Source organism: Oncorhynchus kisutch, linkage group LG11, assembly GCF_002021735.2.
Source record: "Oncorhynchus kisutch isolate 150728-3 linkage group LG11, Okis_V2, whole genome shotgun sequence".
Lineage (NCBI taxonomy): Eukaryota > Metazoa > Chordata > Actinopteri > Salmoniformes > Salmonidae > Oncorhynchus > Oncorhynchus kisutch.
In genome coordinates this window covers 19,510,060-19,536,659 of record NC_034184.2, presented here as the reverse complement: position 1 = coordinate 19,536,659, position 26,600 = coordinate 19,510,060, and the positions used below count along the sequence as shown (strand labels likewise).

General features: G+C 43.1%; 1 protein-coding gene across 2 annotated transcripts in view; it reads right to left on the bottom strand.

Annotated features, from left to right (window-relative positions):
- The window catches only part of abca5 (ATP-binding cassette, sub-family A (ABC1), member 5), a 103,176-nt gene that overhangs the window by 45,822 nt on the left and 30,754 nt on the right, over nt 1–26,600 (bottom strand). For both annotated transcript variants that reach the window (XM_020495552.2, XM_031835414.1), the window contains exons 5-13: nt 26,014–26,111; nt 22,471–22,700; nt 21,866–22,007; nt 6,898–7,086; nt 6,284–6,431; nt 5,948–6,125; nt 2,486–2,544; nt 1,931–2,217; nt 1,492–1,611 (exon numbers count right to left, since the gene is read on the bottom strand). In XM_020495552.2, the coding sequence (XP_020351141.2) occupies nt 1,492–1,611; nt 1,931–2,217; nt 2,486–2,544; nt 5,948–6,125; nt 6,284–6,431; nt 6,898–7,086; nt 21,866–22,007; nt 22,471–22,700; nt 26,014–26,111 (1,451 nt within the window). The remainder of the gene's footprint in view (nt 1–1,491; nt 1,612–1,930; nt 2,218–2,485; nt 2,545–5,947; nt 6,126–6,283; nt 6,432–6,897; nt 7,087–21,865; nt 22,008–22,470; nt 22,701–26,013; nt 26,112–26,600) is intronic.

Genomic DNA, 26,600 nt, shown 5'->3' with positions numbered 1-26,600 from the left:
TATGACGGCTGCGTGGTCCCATGGTGTTTATACTTGCGTACTATTGTTTGTACAGAGGAACGTTCTACCTTCAGGCGTTTGGAAATTGCTCCCAAGGATGAACCAGACTTGTGGAGGTCTACAATTTCTTTCTGAAGTCTTGGCTGATTTATTTTGATTTCCCCATTATGTCAAGCAGAGGCACTAAGTTTGAAGGTAGGCCTTGAAATACATCCACAGGTACACCTCCAATTGACTCAAATGATGCCAATCAGAAGCTTCTAAAGCCATGACACACACACACACGCACGCACATGTTCAACGGTTGTGTCCTTGTTTTTGAAAGAAAAGCACATATCTTGTCCATTAAAATAACATAAAATTTATCAGAAATACAGTGTAGACATTGTTAATGCTGTAAATGACTATTGTAGTTGGAAATGGCTGAAATTGCAAAAGGGTTTTCTAATGATCAATTAGCCTTTTAAAATGAGAAACTTGGATTAGCTAACACAACGTGCCTTTGGAACACAGGGTGATGGTTGCTGATAATGGGCTTCTGTACACCTATGTAGATAATTCCATTGAAATAATCAGCTGTTTCCAGCTACCATAGCCATTTACAATATTAACAATGTCTACACCGTGTTTCTGATCAATTTGATGTTATTTTAACAGACGTTTGTCTTTAAAAAACAAGGACATTTCTAAGTGACACCAAACTTTTATGATCTACCCTCTAAATGTTTTATTTTTTTAATGAACTATTTATCAGTCTTATGGCTCGGTGGTAAAAAGCTGTTCAGGCTCATGTCGATACCGCTTGCAGTGCGGTAGCAGAGAGACAGACAGAGAACGAGAGACAGACAGAGAGCGAGAGCGAGAGACAGACAGAGCGAGAGACAGACAGAGACAGACAGAGAGCGAGAGACAGACAGAGAGCGAGAGACAGACAGAGAGCGAGAGACAGACAGAGAGCGAGAGACAGACAGACAGACAGACAGAGACAGACAGACAGACAGAGACAGACAGACAGAGAGCGAGAGACAGACAGAGAGCGAGAGACAGAGAGCGAGAGACAGACAGAGCGAGAGACAGACAGACATAGAGCGAGAGACAGGCAGAGAGCGAGACAGGCAGAGAGCGAGAGACAGACAGACAGACAGAGAGCGAGAAACAGAGAGTGAGAGACAGACATAGAGCGAGAGACAGAGACAGACAGAGAGCGAGAGACAGACAGACATAGAGCGAGAGACAGAGACAGACAGAGAGCGAGAGACAGAGCGAGAGACAGACAGACAGAGCGAGAGACATAGAGCAAGAGACAGAGAGCGAGAGACAGACAGACATAGAGCGAGAGACAGACAGACATAGAGCGAGAGACAGAGAGCGAGAGACAGACAGACAGAGAGCGAGAGACAGACAGCGAGAGACAGACAGACAGCGAGAGACAGAAAGACAGAAGGCCATTTCTGTTGTGTTGTGAGGGTGGATGATCAAGGATCCAGCTACCTTGGGGTCTCCCAGGATGGCTATGCCCACAGACAATTTCCTCTTCTGGCCTCCACTCAGGTTTTTAGCCTGGGCGTCCATGATCTTCTCCAGGTCTAGATCCTTCAGCACCTTGGACACCTAACAGACAGATCCAACACACAGGAGGGAGGGAGAGATAAGGATGTGATCCCAAACATGACTCAATATTATCCATCTTGTGAGTTGAAGCTGAATTCAGAAATACGGAAGCAACATAAGAGGCCTGCCAGTTACCAACCAGCCATGCTAGTGACCGAGTGATCATATATGATGCATTTTACATTTACATTTGACTATTTTAGCAGACGATCTTATCCAGAGCGATTTGAAACAGCATTCAGTATCACAACATCTCAAGTAAATCCTTATTTAAAATAGCCGCTATCAGTAGCTGTACTGGTAATAAAAATTCCCTCACCTCATTGTCAATGTCAGAGGGCAGAATCCCTTTAATGGCAGCAAATATCCTCAGGTGCTCTTCTACAGTGAGCACGTCAAAGATGATGTTGAACTGAGGGCAGATGCCCACCAGCTGCCTCATCTCTGCCCCCTCAGCTATCTCTGCCACAGGGGAGCCATAGATGGAAGCGTGGCCGTCAGTCGGAGGACAGATCCCACACAGGATGTTCATCAGAGTGGACTTCCCTGCTCCGCTGTGGCCCAGGAGGGCTGTGATCTGACCTTCATAGATGTCAAAGGTCAAGCCTGGATAGAAGGGAAGGGGGCGGGACATGAAGACATTAGGGTCTACGAAGAGCCTCATATGGGGCGGTTTCGTGGACACAGATTAAGCCTAATCATGGTCATGGACGATGATAAACAGAGAAAGGTAAGACAACGTCAGGATCTGTTAAGGAAGTTCAGAACTCTGCCGATTTCCAATTTGTCTGTTAGATACGGCAACTAGAAAAGAGGCTCCACACAGACATAGATACAGAGTGACAAGAGAAATACTTAGAGGAATGAGCCTCACCCCTCAGAGCTTCCACGATGCTGTCCTTCTCTTTGTACACCTTGCGGATGTTGTTAATGCTGCCAGGGTGGGGAGACAGAGAAGAGGGTAAACAACAGGTTTCAATCTGGCACTCATTCTTTCTGGATCAAAGCTAATGGAAGTTTTCAGGCTGGAAGCAGACCAAGCTAGTGGGTTCCTATCAGGTGCTCATCTATATCGATACAGCTCGGCTGAGGTTATCGTTTCAACTGGTAACTCTAAAAGCCTGTATTTCTGTCCTGGAAAGTCAATAATGGGACCAGGTTTCTCTATAATGTAAGAGGATATCAGCCTGATCCGGAGCTGTCGAGCTGAGGCAGCCACAGAGTCTATTTTCAAAGCCACTTGTTACAGAGAGACACAAGTGTCCTCTTCCAGCCAGGGACAGGAGCATTATGATAAGAAGATCTGCACCAAAACATTTCTTATCATGCACCATCAGAACTGATGTCAATGGAAAGTTGCTGATTCACACTATAGGGCCGGCCGAAACCTTACAGTGTTCCCTTCACATTGTCCTTTACAGCATGGTTCAAGCAACTATGAAGGTAAAGTCAGTAGCCTTGTCCGAGTGTGAGGCAGCTTCATGTACAACCACACCAGTGGCGGCCAGTGTCGTTTAAGATGAGGGAGGACAATTTTTTTTTTTATGAGCATGGCCTTATTTCTATTGCAGCATATTGGATGATTGTCATTCATATTCCATTCACCCAGTTCAATGTAACAGCAATATGGTTAGGCTACTAATAAGATAACTAAGACATTTACGAGGTTACAGCCTCAATCTCATTTCCCTGACAGGTAGTAGTAGGTGAACAGTTCAGAGGTCTATTTCTTGCTTTAGAAAACACAATTAGTTTAGTCAGCATTGAGGAGACAACAATAACTAATAAATAAAAGTATAATCAGCATAAAAGTGAATTATTTATATAAATAGTGAATAAGAGTGGACCAAGTCCCGAGCCCTGGGGCACACCATTACAGACAGACAATTTAGCAGACATGAGCACATCAAATTGAGTGCACCGAGTTCTATCAGACAGATAGTTAGCAAACCATGCAACTACATGCTCAGAAAGACGTATGCTCGATAATCTCTGCCTCAGTAGAGCATGATCAATTGTATCAAAAGCCTTAGAGAGATCAATAAAAAGTGAGATAGTGCTGTTTTTTTGTCAAGGGCTTCAGTGATATCATTTAAAACCTTCATGGCTGCTGTAATTGTGATATGCTTCTACTTGAAGCCCGATTGGTGCATTGATAAAATAGAGTTCATTTTTATATACTATTTTAGCTGTTCAGTAACAAGGGTTTCTAGTATTTTTGCTAGGGGTGACAGCTTTGAGATTGGCCTATAATAGAGTTGGATCTCCCAGTTTTAAAAGTTGTAGGACAAATGCTGATTTCCAGATCCTTGGAATTGCATTACATGCCAGGGTTATATTGAACAGATATATTAGTGGTTCAGCTATGAAATCAACTGCCAGTTTTAAAAAGCAGGGATTAAGAAGATCAGGACCTGCAGGATTTCTCTGATCTAAGGATGTCAGGGCTTTATGTACCTCCTGCACTGAGAATGGCAAAAAGCTAAACGTTTGACCAGCTCTCACCGGTTCATCCACACAGGGCTGTATAGAGACAGAAGATACTAAATCAAACAGCCTATCAGATGACATTGAAACAATTCAGCATTTCAGTTTCGTCATGAAGAGCAACAGAGTCCTTCAATAAACATGAAGGTAATTCATTAACAGTACTGTTACCAGACAGACTTAATAGCACTCCAAAACTTCCTAGGGTCATTCAGGTTATTAGTAGTAACAGACATAAAATATTCAGACTTGGCCTTCCTGAAAAGAGAAGAACACTTGCTTCATAGCTGTGAAAAAAGAAGCCAATCAGCATAAGAACATGATTTCTTTGCTTTAGCCCAGGCTAGATTACGTTAGTGAATAATACAAGACAGCTCAGAAGAAAACCATGGATTATCCCTCCCTTTAACTCTGAACCTGTGGAATGGGGCATGTTTTTTACTATTTGGAAAAAAACAATAAGGAAAGAATTTCCAGGCAGTTTCCACATCAGGAAAAAGCTCAATCTTGCTCCAGTCAAAATAAAACAAATCATGAAAGAAAGCCTGCTCATTAAAACTCTTAAAGTTTCTCATCAAATCAAATCATATTTTGTTTGTCACATGCGCCGAATACAACAGGTGTATTAAGTACATAAGTGTACTTACAAGCCCTTATTCACTTATTGTTCTTAAAACTGCATTTTTGGTAAAATATATTTTTTTTAAAGGTCCAAAAATAGAAAAAAGTAACAAATAATTAAAGAGCAGCAGTAAAATAACAATAGTGAGGCTATATACAGGGGTACCGGTAAAGAGTCAATGTGCGGGGGCACCGGTTAGTGGAGGTAATATGTACATGTAGGTAGAGTTAAAGTGACTATGCATAGATTATAAACAGAGTAGCAGCAGCGTAAAAGAGAGGTTTGGGTAGCCATTTGTTTAGCAGTTCAGGAGTCTTATGGCTTGGGGTTAGAAGCTGTTAAAAAGCCTTTTGGACGTAGACTTGGCACTCTGGTACCGATTGCCATGCGATAGCAGAGAGAACAGTCTATGACTAGGGTGGCTGGAGTCTTTGACAATTTTTAGGGCCTTCCTCTGACACTGCCTGGTGATGTACTGGGCCGTACGCACTACCCTAAGTAGTGCCTTGCGGTCGGAGGCCGAGCAGTTGCCATACCAGCTCTCAACCTGCTCCACTACAGCCCCGTCAATGAGAATGGGGGCGTGGTCGGTCCTCGTTTTCCTGTAGTCCATAAATCAGCTCCTTTGTCTTGCTCACATTGAGGGGGAGGTTGTTGTCCTGGCACCATCGTTGTCGGTGATCAGGCCTACCACAGTTGTGCTATTGGCAAACTTGATGATGGTGTTGGAGTTGTGCCTGGCCATGCAGTCATGAGTGAACAGGGAGTACAGGAGGAGACTGAGCACACACCGGAGGGGCCCCTGTGTTGAGGTTCAGCGTGGTGGATGTGTTGTTACCTACCCTTACCACCTGGGGGCGGCCCGTCAGGAAGTCCAGGATCCAGTTGCAGAGGGAGGTGTTTAGTCCCAGGGTCAAGGGCTTGTAAGTAAGCATTTCACTTTAAGGTCTACACCTATTGTATTGGCGAATATGACAAATAACATTTTATTTGATAATATTTAGTATAGTTTTATCTAAAAAAACATAACTTTAATGTTTTACCATTTTTGTTCTTATGAAATTCACTGAGGATGGTCAACCCCTTCCTCCTCTGAGGTACGTCCACTGAACTACACCCATTGGACAGGACGCATCAAGCAACTATGGTGGATGTATAACCAGGCCAGCCCAGTGCAGCTTGGCTTAGATCAGTAGTGTGGAAAGGGTATAAAGGGGAGGCTCTTACCGGATGGCCTCTTTCCCCCTGAATTCCGGAGAGACGGGCTCCACAGACTCATTCACTCCTGTGGCCCCGTTCACCTCCGTCTCGTACACAGAGCTCACCTCGACGTAGCGCTTACTGCGCTTGGACCAATAGGATGGCTTCATGAAGTATACCAGGGAGCGCCGCATGCCAAACTCACCTGCACAAAGGACACAGGAATACGGAAGGCCATTTGAGATAAATAGACAGGTCACTGTTTTAAAAAATGTACTCAATTAAGACCAAACTGTATGAGTAAAGGTTGAATGAAATCAATACTTCCTTGATGTGTTGAGAAGAGAGAAGTCAAAACAGTACCTGGTAGGACCTGGTCCAGGTAGACAGCCAGCAGCAGGTAGAGTATACAGTCCAGGACGAGCATGACAAGGGGGGCGTATAGGGGATGGGGGCCGTTGGCCAGGGTAGCGAACACAGCTCCGTCCCCCTGGGCCTCCAGGTACACCACCTAGACTCACAGAGAATAGAACAGAATGGCTTTATTACATGGGGGGTGGTCTCCGTAAACATTGCACACTGTCTTGGACAACCTTGACAATAAAATGTTGGGCAATTCCATGGTAACAGGCTGATGCTGTGAGTCCGGTTTTTCATTTTAAAATGTATGTCAAACAAAAAACAATGATTGCAAAGTTAAACAAACAATACAGCTTTATGCACAAGAATAACTTAATTTCCACAGAACATTTTACAAAAACACATTTACTTGAACAGATTTGCAGATGCAAAGTTTGGTAACAGAATGATGGTTTGTGCTGTTTGTTCTGCGATTCTGTAACTAAACTTTGCACCGTATCACCACAGAAAATGTGCGCTTCTATTGTCCAAGTCCAGGTAGTCGCTCCCTGTTTCGGTCTGTTTAATCCCATTTGGTGCTTAATGAACACGACACGGGCGTTGACTGTGTTGGTTACCTGGGCAATGCCGATGGAGAATGCGCTGGGGGACAGCAGACAAAGAACCCAGACCAGCGGCTGGGGGAAGTCCTTCATCAGGACAGTGAACAGGGACAGGCAGCCGAACACCACAGTCAGCATTGAGCCCACCGTACTGGCAAACTTAGGCTTCTTAAACAGAGGGGTCAGCATGAAGGAGAAGAAGATCTGGGGAAGGATAAAATACAAGAGTTTAAAAGGTAGTTCACTGAGGTTTGAAAATCGGATGGAACATTATAGGTAAGTAGAAAATAACCTACGCTTTAAAAAAGTGAACAATCCCTTTGTTATGGCCTGTCACAACCAATGCGAGTCAACCAAATGCAGTGTCAAATCTATTGGTAGAGGGGAGTTAAAAGCTAACAGCATCCTATGGTAACTGAAATTAAGAAGCCAATTTCAGGTCAAATCCGTGACACACATGGCACATTGAATAGAAATCTTGGCCTTAAAACATTTTCAGACATCTTTCCTCTGACACGCACATAAAAGCATCTGCTAAATATAAATAAACTCAGCGAAAAAAGAATTGTCCCTTTATCAGGACCCTCTCTTTCATTAATGAATTAAAATCCATCCATTGTAAAGGGTTTAAACACTGTTTCCCACGCTTGTTCAATGAACCATAAACAATTAATGAACATGCACCTGTGGAACCGTCGTTAAGACACTAACAGCTTCCAGATGGTAGGCAATTAAGGTCACAGTTATGAAAACTTAGGACACTAGGGAAGCCTTTCTATTGACCCTGAAAAACACCAAAAGAAAGATGCCCAGGGTCCCTGCTTATCTGCGTGAACGTGCCTTAGGCATGCTGCAAGAGGGCATGAGGACTGCAGATGTGGCCAGGGCAATAAATTGCAATGTCCGTACTGTGAGACGCCTAAGACAGCGCTACAGGGAGAAAGGACAGACAGCTGATCGTCCTCGCAGTGGCAGATCACGTGTAACAACACCTACACAGGATCGGTACATCATTGTAGGCCTGTTGTATGGCAGGTCCTCACCAGACATCACCGGCAACAACGTCGCCTATGGGCACAAACCCACCGTCGCTGGACCAGAAAGGACTGGCAACAAGTGCTCTTCACTGACGAGTCGTGGTTTTGTCTCACCAGGGGTGATGGTTGAATTTGCGATTGTTGTTGAAGGAATGAGCGTTACACCGAGGCCTGTACTCTGGAGCGGGATGGATTTGGGGGTGGAGGGTCCATCATGGTCTGAGGCGGTGTGTCACAGCATCATTGGACTGAGCTTGTTGTCATTGCAGGCAATCTCAACGCTGTGCGTTACAGGGAAGACATCCTCCTCCCTCATGTGGTACCCTTCCTGCAGGCTCATCCTGACATGACCCTCCAGCATGACAATGCCACCAGCCATACTGCTCGGTCTGTGTGTGATTTCCTGCAAGACAGGAATGTCAATGTTTTGCCATGGCCAGCGAAGAGCCCGGATCTCAATCCCATTGAGCACGTCTGGGACCTGTTGGATCAGAGGGTGAGGGCTAGGGTCATTCCCCCCATAAATGTCCGGGAACTTGCGGGTGCCTTGGTAGAAGAGTGGGGTAACATCTCACAGCAAGAACTGGCAAATCTGGTGTAGTCCATGAGGAGATGCACTGCAGTACTTAATGCAGCTGGTGGCCACACCATACACTGACTGTTACTTCTCTGCCTCCCCCCTTTGTTCAGGGACACAATATTCAATTTATGTTAGTCACATGTCTGTTGCACTTGTTCAATCTTGTTATGTTCATACAAATATCTACACATGTTAAAATGCTGAAAATAAACACAGTTGACAGTGAGAGGACGTTTCTTTTTTTATACCCCTAGGTGAAAATGTCCAAATTGGGCCCAAAGTGTCAATATTTTGTGTGGCCACCATCATTTTCCAGCACTTCCTTAACCCTCTTGGGCATGGAGTTCACCAGAGCTTCACAGGTTGCCACTGTAGTCCTCTTCCACTCCTCCATGACGACATCACGGAGCTGGTGGATGTTAGAGACCCTGCACTCCTCCACCTTCCGTTTGAGGATGCCCCACAGATGCTCAATAGAGTTTAGGTCTGGAGACATGCTTGGCCAGTCCATCACCTTTACCCTCAGCGTCTTTAGCAAGGCAGTGAGGCAGTGGTCGTCTTGGAGGTGTGTTTGGGGTCGTTAACATGTTGGAATACTGCCCTGCGGCCCAGTCTCCGAAGGGAGGGGATCATGCTCTGCTTCAGTATGTCACAGTACATGTTGGCATTCATGGTTCCCTCAATGAACTGTAGCTCCCCAGTGCCGGCAGCACTCATGCAGCCCCAGACCATGACACTCCCACCACCATGCTTGACTGTAGGCAAGACACACTTGTCTTTGTACTCCTCACCTGGTTGCCACCACACATGCTTGACACCATCTGAACCAAATAAGTTAATCTTGGTCTCATCAGACCACAGGACATGATTCCAGTAATCCATGTTGTTAGTCTGCTTGTCTTCAGCAAACTGTTTGCGGGCTTTCTTGTGCATCATCTTTAGAAGAGGCTTCCTTCTGGGACGACAGCCATGCAGACCAATTTGATGCAGTGTACGGCGTATGGTCTGAGCACTGACAGGCTGACCCCCCACCCCTTCAACCTCTGAGCAATGCTGGCAGCACTCATACGTTTATTTCCCAAAGACAACCTCTGGATATGACGCTGAGCATGTGCACTCAACTTCTTTGGTCGACCATGGCGAGGCCTGTTCTCAGTGGAACCTGTCCAGTTAAACCGCTGTATGCTCTTGGCCACCGTGCTGCATCTCAGTTTCAGGGTCTTGGCAATCTTCTTATAGCCCAGGCCATCTTTATGTAGAGCAACAATTCTTTTTTTCAGATCCTCAGAGAGTTCTTTGCCATGAGGTGCCATGTTGTTTTTTAACTCATCAATCTTCCGACTAGCTTGGAAAGACAGTACCGTGCAGTATCGAAGAGCCCTTACTGCTGCTCGATCATCCTATTTTTCTAACTTAATTGAGGAAAATAAGAACAATCCGAAATTCCTTTTTGATACTGTCGCAAAGCTAACTAAAAAGCAGCATTCCCCAAGAGAGGATGACTTTCACTTTAGCAGTGATAAATTCATGAACTTCTTTGAGGAAAAGATTATGATTATTAGAAAGCAAATTACTGACTCCTCTTTAAATCTGCGTATTCCTTCAAAGCTCAGTTGTCCTGAGTCTGCACAACTCTCCCAGGACCTAGGATCAAGAGAGACGCTCAAGTGTTTTAGTGATATATCTCTTGACACAATTATGAAAATAATCATGGCCTCTAAACCTTCAAGCTGCATACTGGACCCTATTCCAACTAAACTACTGAAAGAGCTGCTTCCTGTGCTTGGCCCTCCTATGTTGAACATAATAAACGTCTCTCTATCCACCGGATGTGTACCAAACTCACTAAAAGTGGCAGTAATAAAGCCTCTCTTGAAAAAGCCAAACCTTGATCCAGAAAATATAAAAAACTATCGGCCTATATCGAATCTTCCATTCCTCTCCAAATTTTTAGAAAAGGCTGTTGCGCAGTAACTTACTGCCTTCCTGAAGACAAACAATGTATACGAAATGCTTCAGTCTGGTTTTAGACCCCAGACGGCACTTGTGAAGGTGGTAAATTACATTTTAAATTGGTATCATTTCTAAACATGTTTTTGCTTTGTTGTTATTGGGGTATTGTGTGTAGATCAAATCAAAATCAAATCAAATCAAATGTATTTATATAGCCCTTCGTAAATCAGCTGATATCTCAAAGTGCTGTACAGAAACCCAGCCTAAAACCCCAAACAGCAAGCAATGCAGGTGTAGAAGCACGGTGGCTAGGCAAAACTCCCTAGAAAGGCCAAAACCTAGGAAGAAACCTAGAGAGGAACCAGGCTATGTGGGGTGGCCAGTCCTCTTCTGGCTGTGCCGGGTGGAGATTATAACAGAACATGGCCAAGATGTTAAAATGTTCATAAATGACCAGCATGTTCAAATAATAATAAGGCAGAACAGTTGAAACTGGAGCAGCAGCACGGCCAGGTGGACTGGGGACAGCAAGGAGTCATCATGTCATCATTTTAGTGATATATCTCTTGACACAATTATGAAAATAATCATGGCCTCTAAACCTTCAAGCTGCATACTGGACCCTATTCCAACTAAACTACTGAAAGAGCTGCTTCCTGTGCTTGGCCCTCCTATGTTGAACATAATAAACGTCTCTCTATCCACCGGATGTGTACCAAACTCACTAAAAGTGGCAGTAATAAAGCCTCTCTTGAAAAAGCCAAACCTTGATCCAGAAAATATAAAAAACTATCGGCCTATATCGAATCTTCCATTCCTCTCCAAATTTTTAGAAAAGGCTGTTGCGCAGTAACTTACTGCCTTCCTGAAGACAAACAATGTATACGAAATGCTTCAGTCTGGTTTTAGACCCCAGACGGCACTTGTGAAGGTGGTAAATTACATTTTAATGGCATCGGACCGAGGCTCTGCATCTGTCCTCGTGCTCCTAGACCTTAGTGCTGTTTTTGATACCATCGATCACCACATTCTTTTGGAGAGATTGGAAACCCAAACTGGTCTACACGGACAAGTTCTGGCCTGGTTTAGATCTTATCTGTCGGAAAGATATCAGTTTGTCTCTGTGAATGGTTTGTCCTCTGACAAATCAACTGTAAATGTCGGTGTTCCTCAAGGTTCCGTTTTAGGACCACTATTGTTTTCACTATATATTTTACCTCTTGGCGATGTTATTCGAAAACATAATGTTAACTTTCACTGCTATGCGGATGACACACAGCTGTACATTTCAATGAAACATGGTGAAGCCCCAAAATTGCCCTTGCTAGAAGCATGTGTTTTAGACATAAGGAAGTGGATTGCTGCAAACTTTCTACTTTTAAACTCGGACAAAACAGAGATGCTTGTTCTAGGTCCCAAGAAACAAAGAGATCTTCTGTTGAATCTGACAATTAATCTTAATGGTTGTACAGTCGTCTCAAATAAAAGAGAGACCCTGATCTCTCTTTTGAAGAACATATCAAGACCATTTCAAGGACAGCTTTTTTCCATCTACGTAACATTGCAAAAATCAGAAACTTTCTGTCCAAAAATGATGCAGAAAAATTAATCCATGCTTTTGTCACTTCTAGGTTAGACTACTGCAATGCTCTACTTTCCGGCTACCCGGATAAAGCACTAAATAAACTTCAGTTGGTGCTAAATACGGCTGCTAGAATCCTGACTAGAACCAAAAAATGTGATCATATTACTCCAGTGCTAGCCTCTCTACACTGGCTTCCTGTCAAAGCAAGGGCTGATTTCAAGGTTTTACTGCTAACCTACAAAGAATTACATGAGCTTGCTCCTACCTATCTCTCTGATTTGGTCCTACCGTACATACCTACACGTACGCTACGGTCACAAGACGCAGGCCTCCTAATTGTCCCTAGAATTTCTAAGCAAACAGCTGGAGGCAGGGCTTTCTCCTATAGAGCTCCATTTTTATGGAACGGTCTGCCTATCCATGTCAGAGACGCAAACTCGGTCTCAACCTTTAAGTCTTTACTGAAGACTTATCTCTTCAGTGGGTCATATGATTGAGTGTAGTCTGGCCCAGGAGTGGGAAGGTGAACGGAAAGGCTCTGGAGCAACGAACCGCCCTTGCTGTCTCTGCCTGGCCGGTTCCCCTCTTTCCACTGGGATTCTCTGCCTCTAACCCTATTACAGGGGCTGAGTCACTGGCTTACTGGGGCTCTCTCATGCCGTCCCTGGAAGGGGTGCGTCACCTGAGTGGGTTGATTCACTGATGTGGTCATCCTGTCTGGGTTGGCGCCCCCCCTTGGGTTGTGCCATGGCGGAGATCTTTGTGGGCTATACTCGGCCCTGTCTCAGGATGGTAAGTTGGTGGTTGAAGATATCCTTCTAGTGGTGTGGGGGCTGTGCTTTGGCAAAGTGGGTGGGGTTATATCCTTCCTGTTTGGCCCTGTCCGGGGGTGTCCTCGGATGGGTCCACAGTGTCTCCTGACCCCTCCTGTCTCAGCCTCCAGTATTTATGCTGCAGTAGTTTATGTGTCGGGGGGCTAGGGTCAGTTATATCTGGAGTACTTCTCCTGTCCTATTCGGTGTCCTGTGTGAATCTAAGTGTGCGTTCTCTAATTCTCTCCTTCTCTCTTTCTTTCTCTCTCTCGGAGGACCTGAGCCCTAGGACCATGCCCCAGGATTACCTGACATGATGACTCCTTGCTGTCCCCAGTCCACCTGGCCGTGCTGCTGCTCCAGTTTCAACTGTTCTGCCTTATTATTATTTGAACATGCTGGTCATTTATGAACATTTTAACATCTTGGCCATGTTCTGTTATAATCTCCACCCGGCACAGCCAGAAGAGGACTGGCCACCCCACATAGCCTGGTTCCTCTCTAGGTTTCTTCCTAGGTTTTGGCCTTTCTAGGGAGTTTTGCCTAGCCACCGTGCTTCTACACCTGCATTGCTTGCTGTTTGGGGTTTTAGGCTGGGTTTCTGTACAGCACTTTGAGATATCAGCTGATTTACGAAGGGCTATATAAATACATTTGATTTGATTTGATTTTGATTTGATCTACACACAATACCCCAATAACAACAAAGCAAAAACATGTTTAGAAATGATACCAATTTATTAAAACTAAAGAACTGAAATAATTAAGAATTCAGACCCTTTACTCAGTACTTTGTTGAAGCGCAATTGGCAGCGATTACAGCCTCAAGTCTTCTTGGCTATGATGCCACCAGCTTGGCACACACCTGTATTTGGGGAGTTTCTCCCATTCTTCCCTGCAGATCCTCTCAAGCTCCGTCAGGTTGGATGGGGAGGGTTGCTGCACAGCTATTTTCAGGTCTCCCCAGAAATGTTAGATTAGGATGAAGTCCGGGCTCTGGCTGGGCCACTCAAGGACATTGAGACTTGTCCTGAAGTCACTCCTGCGTTGTCTTCGCTGTGTGCTTAGGGTTGTTGTCCTTTTGGAAGGTGAACCTTCACCTCAGTCTGAGGTTCGGAGAGCTCTGTAGCAGGTTTTCATCAAGGACATCTCTGTACTTTGCTCTGTTCATCTTTCCCTCGATCCCCTAGTCTAGTCTCCCAGTCCCTGCCTCTGAAAAACATCCCCACAGCATGATACTGCCACCACCGTGCTTCACCGTAGGGATGGTGCCAGGTTTCCTCTACACGTGACACTTGGCATACAGGCCAAAGAGTTCAATCTTGGTTTCATCAGACCAGAGAATCTTGCTTCTCAGAGTCTTTAAGTGCCTTTTGGCAAACTCCAAGAGGCATGTCTTGTACTTTTATTGAGGAGTGGCATCCATCTAGTCACTCTACCATAAAGGCCTGATTAGTGGAGTGCTGCAAAAACAGTTGTCCTTCTAGAACAGGGTTGGACAATTCCAGTCCTGATTGGTGGCACAGTTTTGCCCCAGCCCCAGCTAACACACCTGACTCCAATAATCACCTAATCATGATCTTCAGTTTAGAAGGATATTTGATTAATCAGCTGTGTTTGCTAGGGATGGAGAAAAAATGTGACACCAATCAGGCCCTCGAGGACTGGAGTTGCCCACCCGACTTCTAGAAGGTTCTCCCATCTCCACAGAGGGACTACGGAGTTCTGTCAGATTGACCATTGGGTTCTTGGTCACCTCCCCGACCAAGGCCCTTCTCCCCGACTGCTCAGTTTGGCCGGGCAGCCAGCTCTAGGAAGAGTCTGGGTGGTTCCAAACTTCTTCCATTTAAGAATGATGGAGGCCACTGTGTTCTTGGGGACCCTCAATGCTGCATAAATGAATTGATACCCTTCCCCAGATGTTCCTCAACAGAATCCTGTCTCAGAGCTCTACGGACAATTCCAAACCCCATGGCTTGTTTTTTTCTCTGACATGCACTGTCAACAGTGGGACCTTATATAGACAGGTGTGCCTTTCCAAATCATGCCCTGTCAATTGAAATTTACCACAGGTGGACTCCAATCAAGCTGTACAAACATCTCAAGGATGATCAATGGAAACAGGAAGCACCAGTGCTCAATTTCCAGTCTCATAGCAAAGGGTCTGAACTCTTATGTAAATAAGGTATTTCTGTTTTTAATACACACACACACACACACAAAAGTTTGGACACATCTACTTGTTGCAGGACTTCTTTCTGTATTTTTATAATAGTGAATACATCAAAACTATGAAATAACACATATGGAATCATTTAGTAAGAAATGTTAAACATATGTCAAATATATTTTATATTTGAGATTCTTCAAAGTAGCCACCCTTTGCCTTGACAGCAGCTTTGCACACTCTTGGCATTCTCTCAACTCAGGTAGTCACCGGGAATGCATTTCAAATAACAGGTGTGCCATGTTAAAAGTTCATTTGTGGAATTTCCTTCTTAATGCGTTTGAGACAATCAGTTGTGTTGTGACAAGGTAGGGGTGATATGTAGAAGATAGGGCTACTTGGTAAAAGACCAAGTCCATATAATGGCAAGAACAGCTCAAATAAGCAAAGAGAAACAACAGTCCATCATTACTTTAAGACATGAAGGTCAGTCAATCTGGGAAATGTCAAGAACTTTTAAAGTTTCTTCAAGTGCAGTCGCAAAAACCATCAAGCAATATGATGAAACTGGCTCATGAGGACCGCCACAGGAAAGGAAGACCCAGAGTTACCTCTGCTGCAGAGGAGTTACCAGCCTCAGAAATTTCAGCCCAAATAAATGCTTCACGGAGTTGAAGTAACAGGCACAACTCAACATCAACTGTTCAGAGGAGACTGCGTGAGATTACAGCAAAGAAAACACTACTAAAGGATGGCAATAATAAGAAGAGACATGCTTGTCCAAGACACACGTGCAACGGACATGAGACTGGTGGAAATCTGTCTGATGAGTCCAAATATTTTATGAGACGCAGAGTAGGTGAACGGATGAACTCCGCATGTGTGGATCCCACCGTGAAGCATGGAGGTGGTGTGATGGTGCTTTGCTGGTGACACTGTTGGTGATTTATTTACAATTCAAGGCACACTTAACCAGCATGGCTACCGCAGTGATACGCCATCCCATCTGGTTTGCGCTTAGTGGTACTATCATTTGTTTTTCAACAGGACAAAGACCCAACACGCCTCCAGGCTGTGTACGGGCTATTTGACCAAGAAGGAGAGTGATGGAGTACTGCATCAGATGACCTGGCCTCCACTATCCCCTGACTTTAACCCAACTGAGATGGTTTGGGATGAGTGGGACCGCAGAGTGAAGGAAAAGCAGCCAACAAGTGCTCAGCAAATGTGGGAACTCCTTCAAGACGTTTGGAAAAGCATTCCAGGTGAAGCTGGTTTAGAGAATGCCAAGTGTGTGCAAAGCTGTCATCATGCAAAGGGTAGCTACTTTCAAGAATAAAAAATATATTGATTAGTTTGCAATGTAGAAAATAGTAAAAAATAAATAAAAACCCTGGAATGAGTAGGTGTGTCCAAACCTAGGAAACTAGGCATATGTCGTACATAACTACTTCACGGGAGAGGCATTCCCCCCCCCCATCAAAATGCGTTTTTTTTGGCAGAAATGCCTTCTGGAACATATGAACATTCATGTGCCTTAATAACTACATTTTATGCCATCTGTAAATTTGAATAAATAAATACAATTATAAGTTTAGTTGGTTTAGCCACGGAAAAAGCCAGGAACCTTCCCGCTAGCAATGATTGGCTATGAAAATGGATGATCTGGACATGCTGAGAGAGGAGTTCAGATTGGTCTGCCATGTAGCATGCTTGTCTTTAACATGAGCTGCTCAGTATGTGTTTTGGTAATCCTTACTACTGTGGCTTTTTTGAAAGGTATCATGAAGAACTGCAAAAGTGTTGCTACTGTACTGCTCTCATTTTCTGGAGTACTATTGTGCCATGCGGACTCTTCTCGGACTCAGACTATGGGGAAATCCCTGATTTAAGTTAAAACATTTTTATTGAACAAGACATTGGAGTCTTCTCTAACGGTAATCAACATTGTTGTTGTCACAGAAGAAGTTGACAGAGTTTTGAAATCAGTGGAATGCCCAGTGAAAGCAGAGTATGCTAGCTAAGGAGATGGAGAAAATTCTGGCTTTTGATAGAAAATATGCAGAGTGAGTCGAAAAGAGAACACACAGAAGGCTGTTGTATAAAACAAATGTCTCTGGATTACAGCTTCAATTTAATGGCAACCATGGCATCCATGACAGAGGGAGAAGCGTTCATCCAAGTATACGGGGAATATAGTCTAGCTAGCTACATTTTCAAATACTATACATTTCTAATTTAGTCAGAAAGTCATTTTCATTGCAAGTTAAAGAGTACTGTTAGATAACATTTGCTAGCTAAAGTTAGCTGGCTGGCTCGCTAGCTATATATTATTTGTATCTCACAAAGCCATTTGCATTGCTAGTCATAGCCTAATGTTAGCTAGCTAGCTAACACTGAACCTAGTTAGCTTTAGCTACCTGCAGATTGCATAGTAGCTAGCTATGACAATCAGTTTGTATTGCCAGTAGTTATGGTTGGGATTATTGCCACATTCAAAACAACTGGGAACTCACGAAAAAAAATGAGCTCCGACTGGGAAAAATAGTTTTTTTTGAGGTCATCCAACTCGGAATCTCGGGCCTCTTTATAGAGTCCCGACCTTCCGACCTGAAGAGAGAGCACTGATGTCATGATTTCACCTCGTATTTTTTACAAGTTCCCAGATGTCTTGAAAGCACCATTAGGTTCATTGTTTATCTAGCTACATGTCTAAACAAAAGACTCTACCTCACCAGATGACATGACCCACCAAGTTAGCCAGATGTGATTACGGTCATCTATTGTATTTCATGACCATGTCTAGACAATAGTGACCCATACACTTAACTAGATGTGGCTGCGGGGTGGTTATTGCACTTCTTTCACATGACCCATCGATTTAGACAAGTGTGTCTGGGTAAGAATCATCTAATAAATATAAAATATTTACATGGACACTTTCTATTTTTGATATTGCTACTATGCAAATATGCAAGTAACCACTTCACTGTATCATTTACACCTTTTGCATGTGAAAATAAATTTAGATTTTGGTTGATATGTTGTGTGTTTACCAGAGATGGTAAGGTGAAGAACATGACCTGCCCAAAAGTCAGAATAGGGTATAGGCCAAGGACTAAATAAAGTGTATTTTTGCTACTACTTATCACTTTTAGTATTTCAATCTTTGGTTGTTTACAAATTTCTCACTATGTTTAGCACATGTCCTCACATGTGAATCCTTAAAAAGATGGGTGGGGCTAAGGCTTAAGAGGGTGTGAACAATGATGAATGGGTATAGACAAAGAAGAGCTCTCCAGCAGGTGTACCCAAACATTCAAGGGCCATTTTCTCATAAGTGGAGTTACAAGTTAATAAACTTTCAAAGCATAACTGCAGTGTATGACATACCATTGTCCAGCTCCGAGTCTCTACTTTTATCCAATGTAAAAAATACTATTTCAAATCTTGCTACATAGCACCGAATCGAGCCAGTCGGTGTCACACATACACACACCCACCCACACCAGTGGCGGTCGGTGCCGTTTAAGATGAGGAAAGATTATACAGTTGAAGTCAGAAGTTCACATACACCTTAGCCAAATACATTTAAACTCAGTTTCACAATTCCTGACATTTAATCCTAGTAAAAAATCCCTGTCTTAGGTCAGTTAGGATCACCACTTTATTTTAAGAATGTGAAGTCACAATAATAGTAGAGAGAATTTTTTATTTCAACTTTTATTTCTTGCATCACATTACCAGTGGGTCAGAAGTTTACATACTCAATTAGTATTTGGTAGCATTGTCTTGAAATGGTTTAACTTGGGTCAAACGTTTCTTGTAGCCTTCCACAAGCTTCCCACAATAAATTGGGTGAATTTTGGCCATTCCAGAGCTGGTATAACTGAGTCAGGTTTGTAGGCCTCCTTGCTCACACACACTTTTTCAGTTCTGCCCACAAATGTTCTATGGGATTGAGGTCAGGGCTTTGTGATGGCCACTCCAATACCTTGACTTTGATGTCCTTAAGCCATTTTGCCACAACTTTGGAAGTAGGATCATTGTTAATTTGGAAGACCCATTTGCGCCCAAGCTTTAACTTCCTGACTGATGTCTTGAGATTTTGCTTCAATATATCCCCATAATTTTCCTGCCTCACGATACCATCTATTTTGTGAAGTGCACCAGTCCCTCCTGCAGCAAAGCACCCCCACAACATGATGCTGCCACCCCCTTGCTTCACGGTTGGGATGGTGTTCTTCGGCTTGCAAGCCTCCCTCTTTTTTCCTCCAAACATAACGATGGTCATTATGGCCAAACAGTTCTATTTTTGTTTCATCAGATCAGAGGACATTTCTCCAAAAAGTACGATCTTTGTCCCCATGTGCAATTGCAAACCGTAGTCTGGCTTTTTTATGGCGGGTTTTGGAGCAGCGGCTTCTTCCTGGCTGAGCGGCCTTTCAGGTTATGTCGATATAGGACTCGTTTTACTGTGGATATAGATACTTTTTTTACCCGTTTCTTCCAGCATCTTCACAAGGTCCTGTGCTGTTGTTCTGGGATTGATTTGCACTTTTCGCACCAAAGTACGTTTAACTCTAGGAGACAGAATGCGTCTCCTTCCTGAGCGGTATGACGGCTGCATGGTCCCATAGTGTTTATACTTGCGTACTATTGTTTGTGTAGATGAACATGGTACCTTCAGGCATTTAGAAATTGCTCCCAAGGATGAACCAGACTTGCGGAGATCTACATTTTTTTCCTGAGGTCTTGGCTGATTTTTAAAATTTTTCCCATGAAGTCAAGCAAAGAGACACTGAGTTTGAAGGTAGGCCTTGAAATATATCCACAGGTACACCTCCAATTGACTACAATTATGTAAATTAGGCCATCAGAAGCTTCTAAAGACATGACATCATTTTCTGGAATTTTCCAAGCCGTTTAAAGACACAGTCAACTTAGTGTATGTAAACTTCTGACCCAATGGAATTGTGATGCAGTGAATTATAAGTGAAACAATTAGTCTGTAAACAATTTTTGAAAAAATTACTTGTGTCATGCACAAAGTAGATGTTCTAACCGACTTGCCAAAACTATAGTTGGTTAACAAGAAATGTGTGGAGTGGTTGAAATACGAATTTAATGACTCCAACCTAAGTGTACGTAAACTTTTGACTTCAACTATATACATTTTCTCATGAACATGGCCTTATATCTATTACAGCATATTGGATGACTGTCACTCATATTCCATTCACCCAGTTAAATGTAAATCAAATCGTATTGGTTACATAGACATATTTAGCAGATGTTATTGCGAGTGTAGAGAAATGTTTGTTCATTGCTCCAACAGTGCAGTAATATATAACAATTCACAACAATACACACAAATCTCAAAGTAAAATAATGGAATGAAGAAATATAAATATTAGGACGAGCAATGCTGTAGTGGAATTGAGAAAAATACAGTATATACAGTGGAGAGAACAAGTATTTGATACACTGCCGATTTTGCAGGTTTTCCCTACTTACAAAGCATGTAGAGGTCTGGAATTTTTATCATAGGTACACTTCAACTGTGGGAGACAGAATCTAAAACAAAAATCCAGAAAATCACATTGTATGATTTTAAAGTAATTAATTTGCATTTTATTGCATGACATAAGTATTTGATACATCAGAAAAGCAGAACTTAATATTTGGTACAGAAACCTTTGTTTGCAATTACAGAGATCATACGTTTCCTGTAGTTCTTGACCAGGTTTGCACACACTGAAGCAGGGATTTTGGCCCACTCCTCCATACAGACCTTCTCCAGATCCTTCAGGTTTCGGGGCTGTTGCTGGGCAATACGGACTTTCAGCTCCCTCCAAAGATTTTATATTGGGTTCAGGTCTGGAGACTGGCTAGGCAACTCCAGGGCCTTGAGATGCTTCTTACGGAGCCACTCCTTAGTTGCCCTTGCTGTGTGTTTCGGGTTGTTGTCATGCTGGAAGACCCAGCCACGACCCATCTTCAATGCTCTTACTGAGGGAAGGAGGTTGTTGGCGAAGATCTCGTGATACATGGCCCCATCCATCCTCCCCTCAATACGGTGCAGTCGTCCTGTCCCCTTTGCAGAAAAGCATCCCCAAAGAATGATGTTTCTACCTCCATGCTTCATGGATGGGATGGTGTTCTTGGGGTTATACTCATCCTTCTTCTTCCTCCAAACACGGCGAATTGAGTTTAGACCAAAAAGCTCTATTTTTGTCTCATGAGACCACGACCTTTGCCCATTCCTCCTCTGGATCATCCAGATGGTCATTGGCAAACTTCAGACGGGCCTGGACATACGCTGGCTTGAGCAGGGGGACCTTGGGTGCGCTGCAGGATTTTAATCCATGACGGCATAGTGTGTTACTAATGGTTTTCTTTGAGATTGCAGCGCACGTAAGGAAAACATTTCCACTGGTCTACTGTACATTGCTCGTGTATAGAGGTCCTGGAAGGCAGGAAGCTTGGCCCCAGTGATGTACTGGGCCATACGCACTACCCTCTGTTGTGCCTTGCGGTCGGAGGACGAGCAGTTGCCATACCAGGCAGTGATGCAATAAATATATTTGGATTTGTTTAACACTTTTTTGGTTACTACATGATTACATGTGTGTTATTTGATGTCTTTACTATAATTCTACAATGTAGAAAATAGTAAAAATAAAGAAAAACCCTGAAATGAGTAGGTGTCCAAACTTTTGACTGGTACTGTATATTATCTTTTAGAACAGTCTGAACTTCAACTCTGTTCTTCTGTTTCAGGGATTTATTTGAACACACAGTAAATGGCATGTCATGAACGAACCAGGGCTCATTAGAGGTACTCACAGAGGAGATGCCGTAGAGGAAGATGAGGAGGAAGATGACGATGAAGTCACTGTTGGGGAAGAGAGCTGTATAGGTAGCGATGATGGACATGAGGATGGACATGGTGGTGACCAGAGCTGCATACAGCAGGCCCCACGATAGCCTGTTGAAACATCAACACACACACACACACACCTTTGTAGAGAAAAAAAAGCAGATATCATAACATAAATTATGTAAAAATCCTCCCCTCTTATTTAAAAAAAATAATTGTACCTTTATTTAACTAGGCAAGTCAGTTAAGAACAAATTCTTATTTTCAATGACGGCCTAGGAACAGTGGGTTAACTGCCTTGTTCAGGGGCAGAACGACAGATTTTTTACCTTGTCAGCTCTGGGATTCAATCTTATAACCTTTCGGTTACGCTCTATCCACTAGGCTACCTGCCGCCCTTACGTGGGATGATGTAAAAAGCCTTAATAATGTTATTTCTTTAACAACCTAGTTTTGCACATGGTACGCCAGCCTCCATCATTGAGTCAGTTAACTGTTGGAGGTTCTTTATGGCAATATAGTATAAATTTATACAGCAGTTACTTTAACAAACACAAATCATCCTACTGACCAGAAGGCAGAGTCATAGAGGCCCATCATGGTCATGGTATCTTTGAGCCTGTGTTCCTTCTCTGCTGCCACGTTGACGATGAGGAAGGTGATGAAGGGTGTGAAAGCCAGCACCAGGTAGATGGAGATGAGAGCGTGGGGAAACTTTTGGACCTCCACTGACCCTGGCTGGCCCATCATCACCACACGCAGGTGGTCCATCTCACTCCATACTGACCGCTTGGTCTGCATCTGAACACAGGACATAGGCAGGGATCAAGCATTAATATACACTGAACAAAAATATAAACGCAACATGTAAAGTGTTGGTCCCATGTTTCATGAGCTGAAATAAAATATCCCAGAAATTCCATACACACAATAAAAGGCCACTAACATTTGCAGTTTTGTCACACAACGCAATTCCACAGGTGTCTCAAGTCGAGGGAGCATGCAATTGGAATGCTGACTGCAGGAATGTCCACCAGAGCTGTTGCCAGAGAGTTTAATGTTAATTTCTCTACCATAAACCGCCTCCAACGTCATTTTTGGCAGTATATTCACCTACAGTGGGGCAAAAAAGTATTTAGTCAGCCACCAATTGTGCAAGTTCTCCCACTTAAAAAGATGAGAGAGGCCTGTAATTTTCATCATAGGTACACTTCAACTATGACAGACAAAATGAGAAAAAAATCCAGAAAATCACATTGTAGGATTTTTTAGGAATTTAATTTGCAAATTATAGTGGAAAATAAGTATTTGCTTCTTACGAAGTCACTCCTTCGTTGCCCGGGCGGTGTGTTTGGGATCATTGTCATGCTGAAAGACCCAGCCACGTTTCATCTTCAATGCCCTTGCTGATGGAAGGAGGATTTCACTCAAAATCTCACGATACATGGCCCCATTCATTCTTTCCTTTACATGGATCAGTCGTCCTGGTCCCTTTGCAGAAAAACAGCCCCAAAGCATGATGTTTCCACACCCATGCTTCACAGTAGGTATGGTGTTCTTTGGATGCAACTCAGCATTCTTTGTCCTCCAAACATGACAAGTTGAGTTTTTACCAAAAAAGTTATATTTTGGTTTCATCTGACCATATGACATTCTCCCAATCTTCTTCTGGATCACCCAAATGCTTCTAGCAAACTTCAGACGAGCCTGGACATGTACTGGCTTAAGCAGGGGGACACGTCTGGCACTGCAGGATTTGAGTCCCTGGCGGCGTAGTGTGTTACTGATGGTAGGCTTTGTTACTTTGGTCCCAGCTCTCTGCAGGTCATTCACTAGGTCCCCCCGTGTGGTTCTGGGATTTTTGCTCACCGTTCTTGTGATCATTTTGACCCCACGGGGTGAGATCTTGCGTGGAGCCCCAGATCAAGGGAGATTATCATGATCTTGTATGTCTTCCATTTCCTAATAATTGCTCCCACAGTTGATTTCCTCAAACCAAGCTGCTTACCTATTGCAGATTCACTCTTCCCAGCCTAGTGCAGGTCTATAATTTTGTTTCTGGTGTCCTTTGACAGCTCTTTGGTCTTGGCCATAGTGGAGTTTGGAGTGTGACTGTTTGAGGTTGTTGACAGGTGTCTTTTATACTGATAACAAGTTCAAACAGGTGCCATTAATACAGGTAACGAGTGGAGGACAGAGGAGCCTCTTAAAGAAGAAGTTACAGGTCTGTGAGAGCCAGAAATCTTGCTTGTTTGTAGGTGACCAAATACTTATTTTCCACCATCATTTGCAAATAAATTCATTCAAAATCCTACAATGTGATTTTCTGGATTTTTTTCTCATTTTGTCTGTCATAATTGAAGTGTACCTATGATGAAAATTACAGGCCTCTCATCGTTTTAAGTGGGAGAACTTGCACAATTGGTGGCTGACTAAATATTTTTTTGCCCCACTGTATATCCTACCAATGGGACATTAAAAACTGTAATATCTTATGTTTCACAGAGCCGTGGCTGAACGACGACATTAAGAACAAACAGCTGGCGGCATCGGCAGGACAGAACAGCAGCCTCTGGTAAGAAACAGGGCGAGGGCCAATGCATATTTCTAAACAATAGCTGGTGCTCGATATCTCAGGAAGTCTCACGGTTTTGCTCGCCTGAGGTAGAGTATCTCATGGTAAGCTGTAGACCACACTATCTACCTAGAGATTTTATCTGTATTATTCGTAGCTGTCTACATACCACCACAGACCGAGACTGGCACAAAAACCGCACTCAATGAGCTGTATTCCTCCATAAGCAAACAGGAAAACGCTAATCCAGAGGTGGCGCTCCTAGTGGCCGGGGACTTTAATTATTGCAGGAAAACTTAAATCAGTTTTACCTCATTTCTATAAGCATGGTAATGTGCAACCAGAGGGGAAAAAATTCTAGAACACCTTTACTCCACACACAGACGCGTACAAAGCTCTCCCTCGCCCTCCATTTGGCAAATCCTCCTGATTCCTGGATGCCACCCGTTCTGTAAAATACGTAACGGTTTCGTATTTCACTGAAAGAATAAACGTTTTGTTTTCGAAATGATAGTTTCCTGATTCAACCATATTAATGACCTAAGGCTTGTTATTTCTGTGTCTATTATATTACAATAGAGTCAATGATTTGATAGAGCAGTCTGACTGAGCGGTGGTAGGCAGCAGCAGGCTTGTAAGCATTCATTCAAACAGCACTTTACTGCGTTTGCCAGCAGCTCTTCGCAATGATTGAAGCACAGCGCTGTTTATGACTTTAAGCCTATTAACTCCCGAGATTAGGCTGGCAATACTATAGTGCCTATAGGAACATCCAATAGTCAAAGGTATATGAAATACAAATGGTATAGAGATAAATAGTCCTATAGTTCCTATAATAACTACAACCGAAAACTTCTTAACTGGGAATATTGAAGACTCATGTTAAAAGAAACCACCAGCTCTCATATGTTCTTACGCTCTGAGCAAGGAACTTAAACGTGAGCTTTTTTACATGGCACATATTGCACTTTTACTTTAAACCAAATAGAACATGTCATTATTTATTTGAGACTAAATGTATTTTTATTTATGTATTAAGTTAAAATAAAAGTGTTCATTCAGTATTGTTGTAATTGTCATTATTACAAATGTATATATAAAAATTGGCCAATAAATTTTTTGGGATCTCCAATAATCGATATCGGAGTTGAAAAATCATAATCGGTCGACCTCTATCCTGAACAGCTCATCAAATGGCTACCCATACTATTTGCATTGCCCCCCTCACGCTGCTGCTACTCTGTTAATATCTATGCATAGCCACTTTAATAACTCTAACTACGTGTACATAATTACCTCAATTACCTCGACACCGGTGCCCCCCACACATTGACCCTGTACAGGTACCCCCCGTATATATCCCCGCTATTGTTATTTACTGCTGCACTTTAATTATTTGTTATTCTTATCTCATACGTTTTTAAAAGGTATTTTCTTAAAACTGCATTGTTGGTTAAGGGCTTATAAGTAAGCATTTCACTGTAAGGTCTACTACACCTGTTGTATTCGGCACATGTGACAAATAACATTTGATCTCACCTGTATGATGGCGGCGTCGATGAGAGTCTGGAGGCGGATGAAGCCAGAGTACCAGTAATTAGCTGCTCTGCAGTTCACTGAGCTGGCAAAACAGTTGGCTGAGGGAGGGAGGCACAAACAAAGAAATTGACAGACACACTCCGTTAATGCCTTCATAACTCACATCTGTAAATGGACTAGTGACCAATCCTTTGAATAATCTTGGAATTTAAAATCATCTAGCAGTATGCAAACAATATATCTCCAAGCGGAAGGCTATCTATTGTATTGGGGATGTTCTGCTTGTACAAAGAGGGTAGGGTCTCTCTCACTAATGGACATTAGGAAGGTATAGGCTCAACTCTCGCTCACAATTAAAAAATACATTTTTTTCACCTTTATTTAACCAGGTAGGCAAGTTGAGAACATGTTCTCATTTACAATTGCGACCTGGCCAAGATAAAGCAAAGCAGTTTGACACATACAACAACATAGAGTTACACATGGAGTAAACATACAGTCAATAATACAGTAGAAAAATATGTCTATATACAATGTGAGCAAATGAGGTGAGATAAGGGAGGTAAAGGCAAAAAAAGGCCATTGTG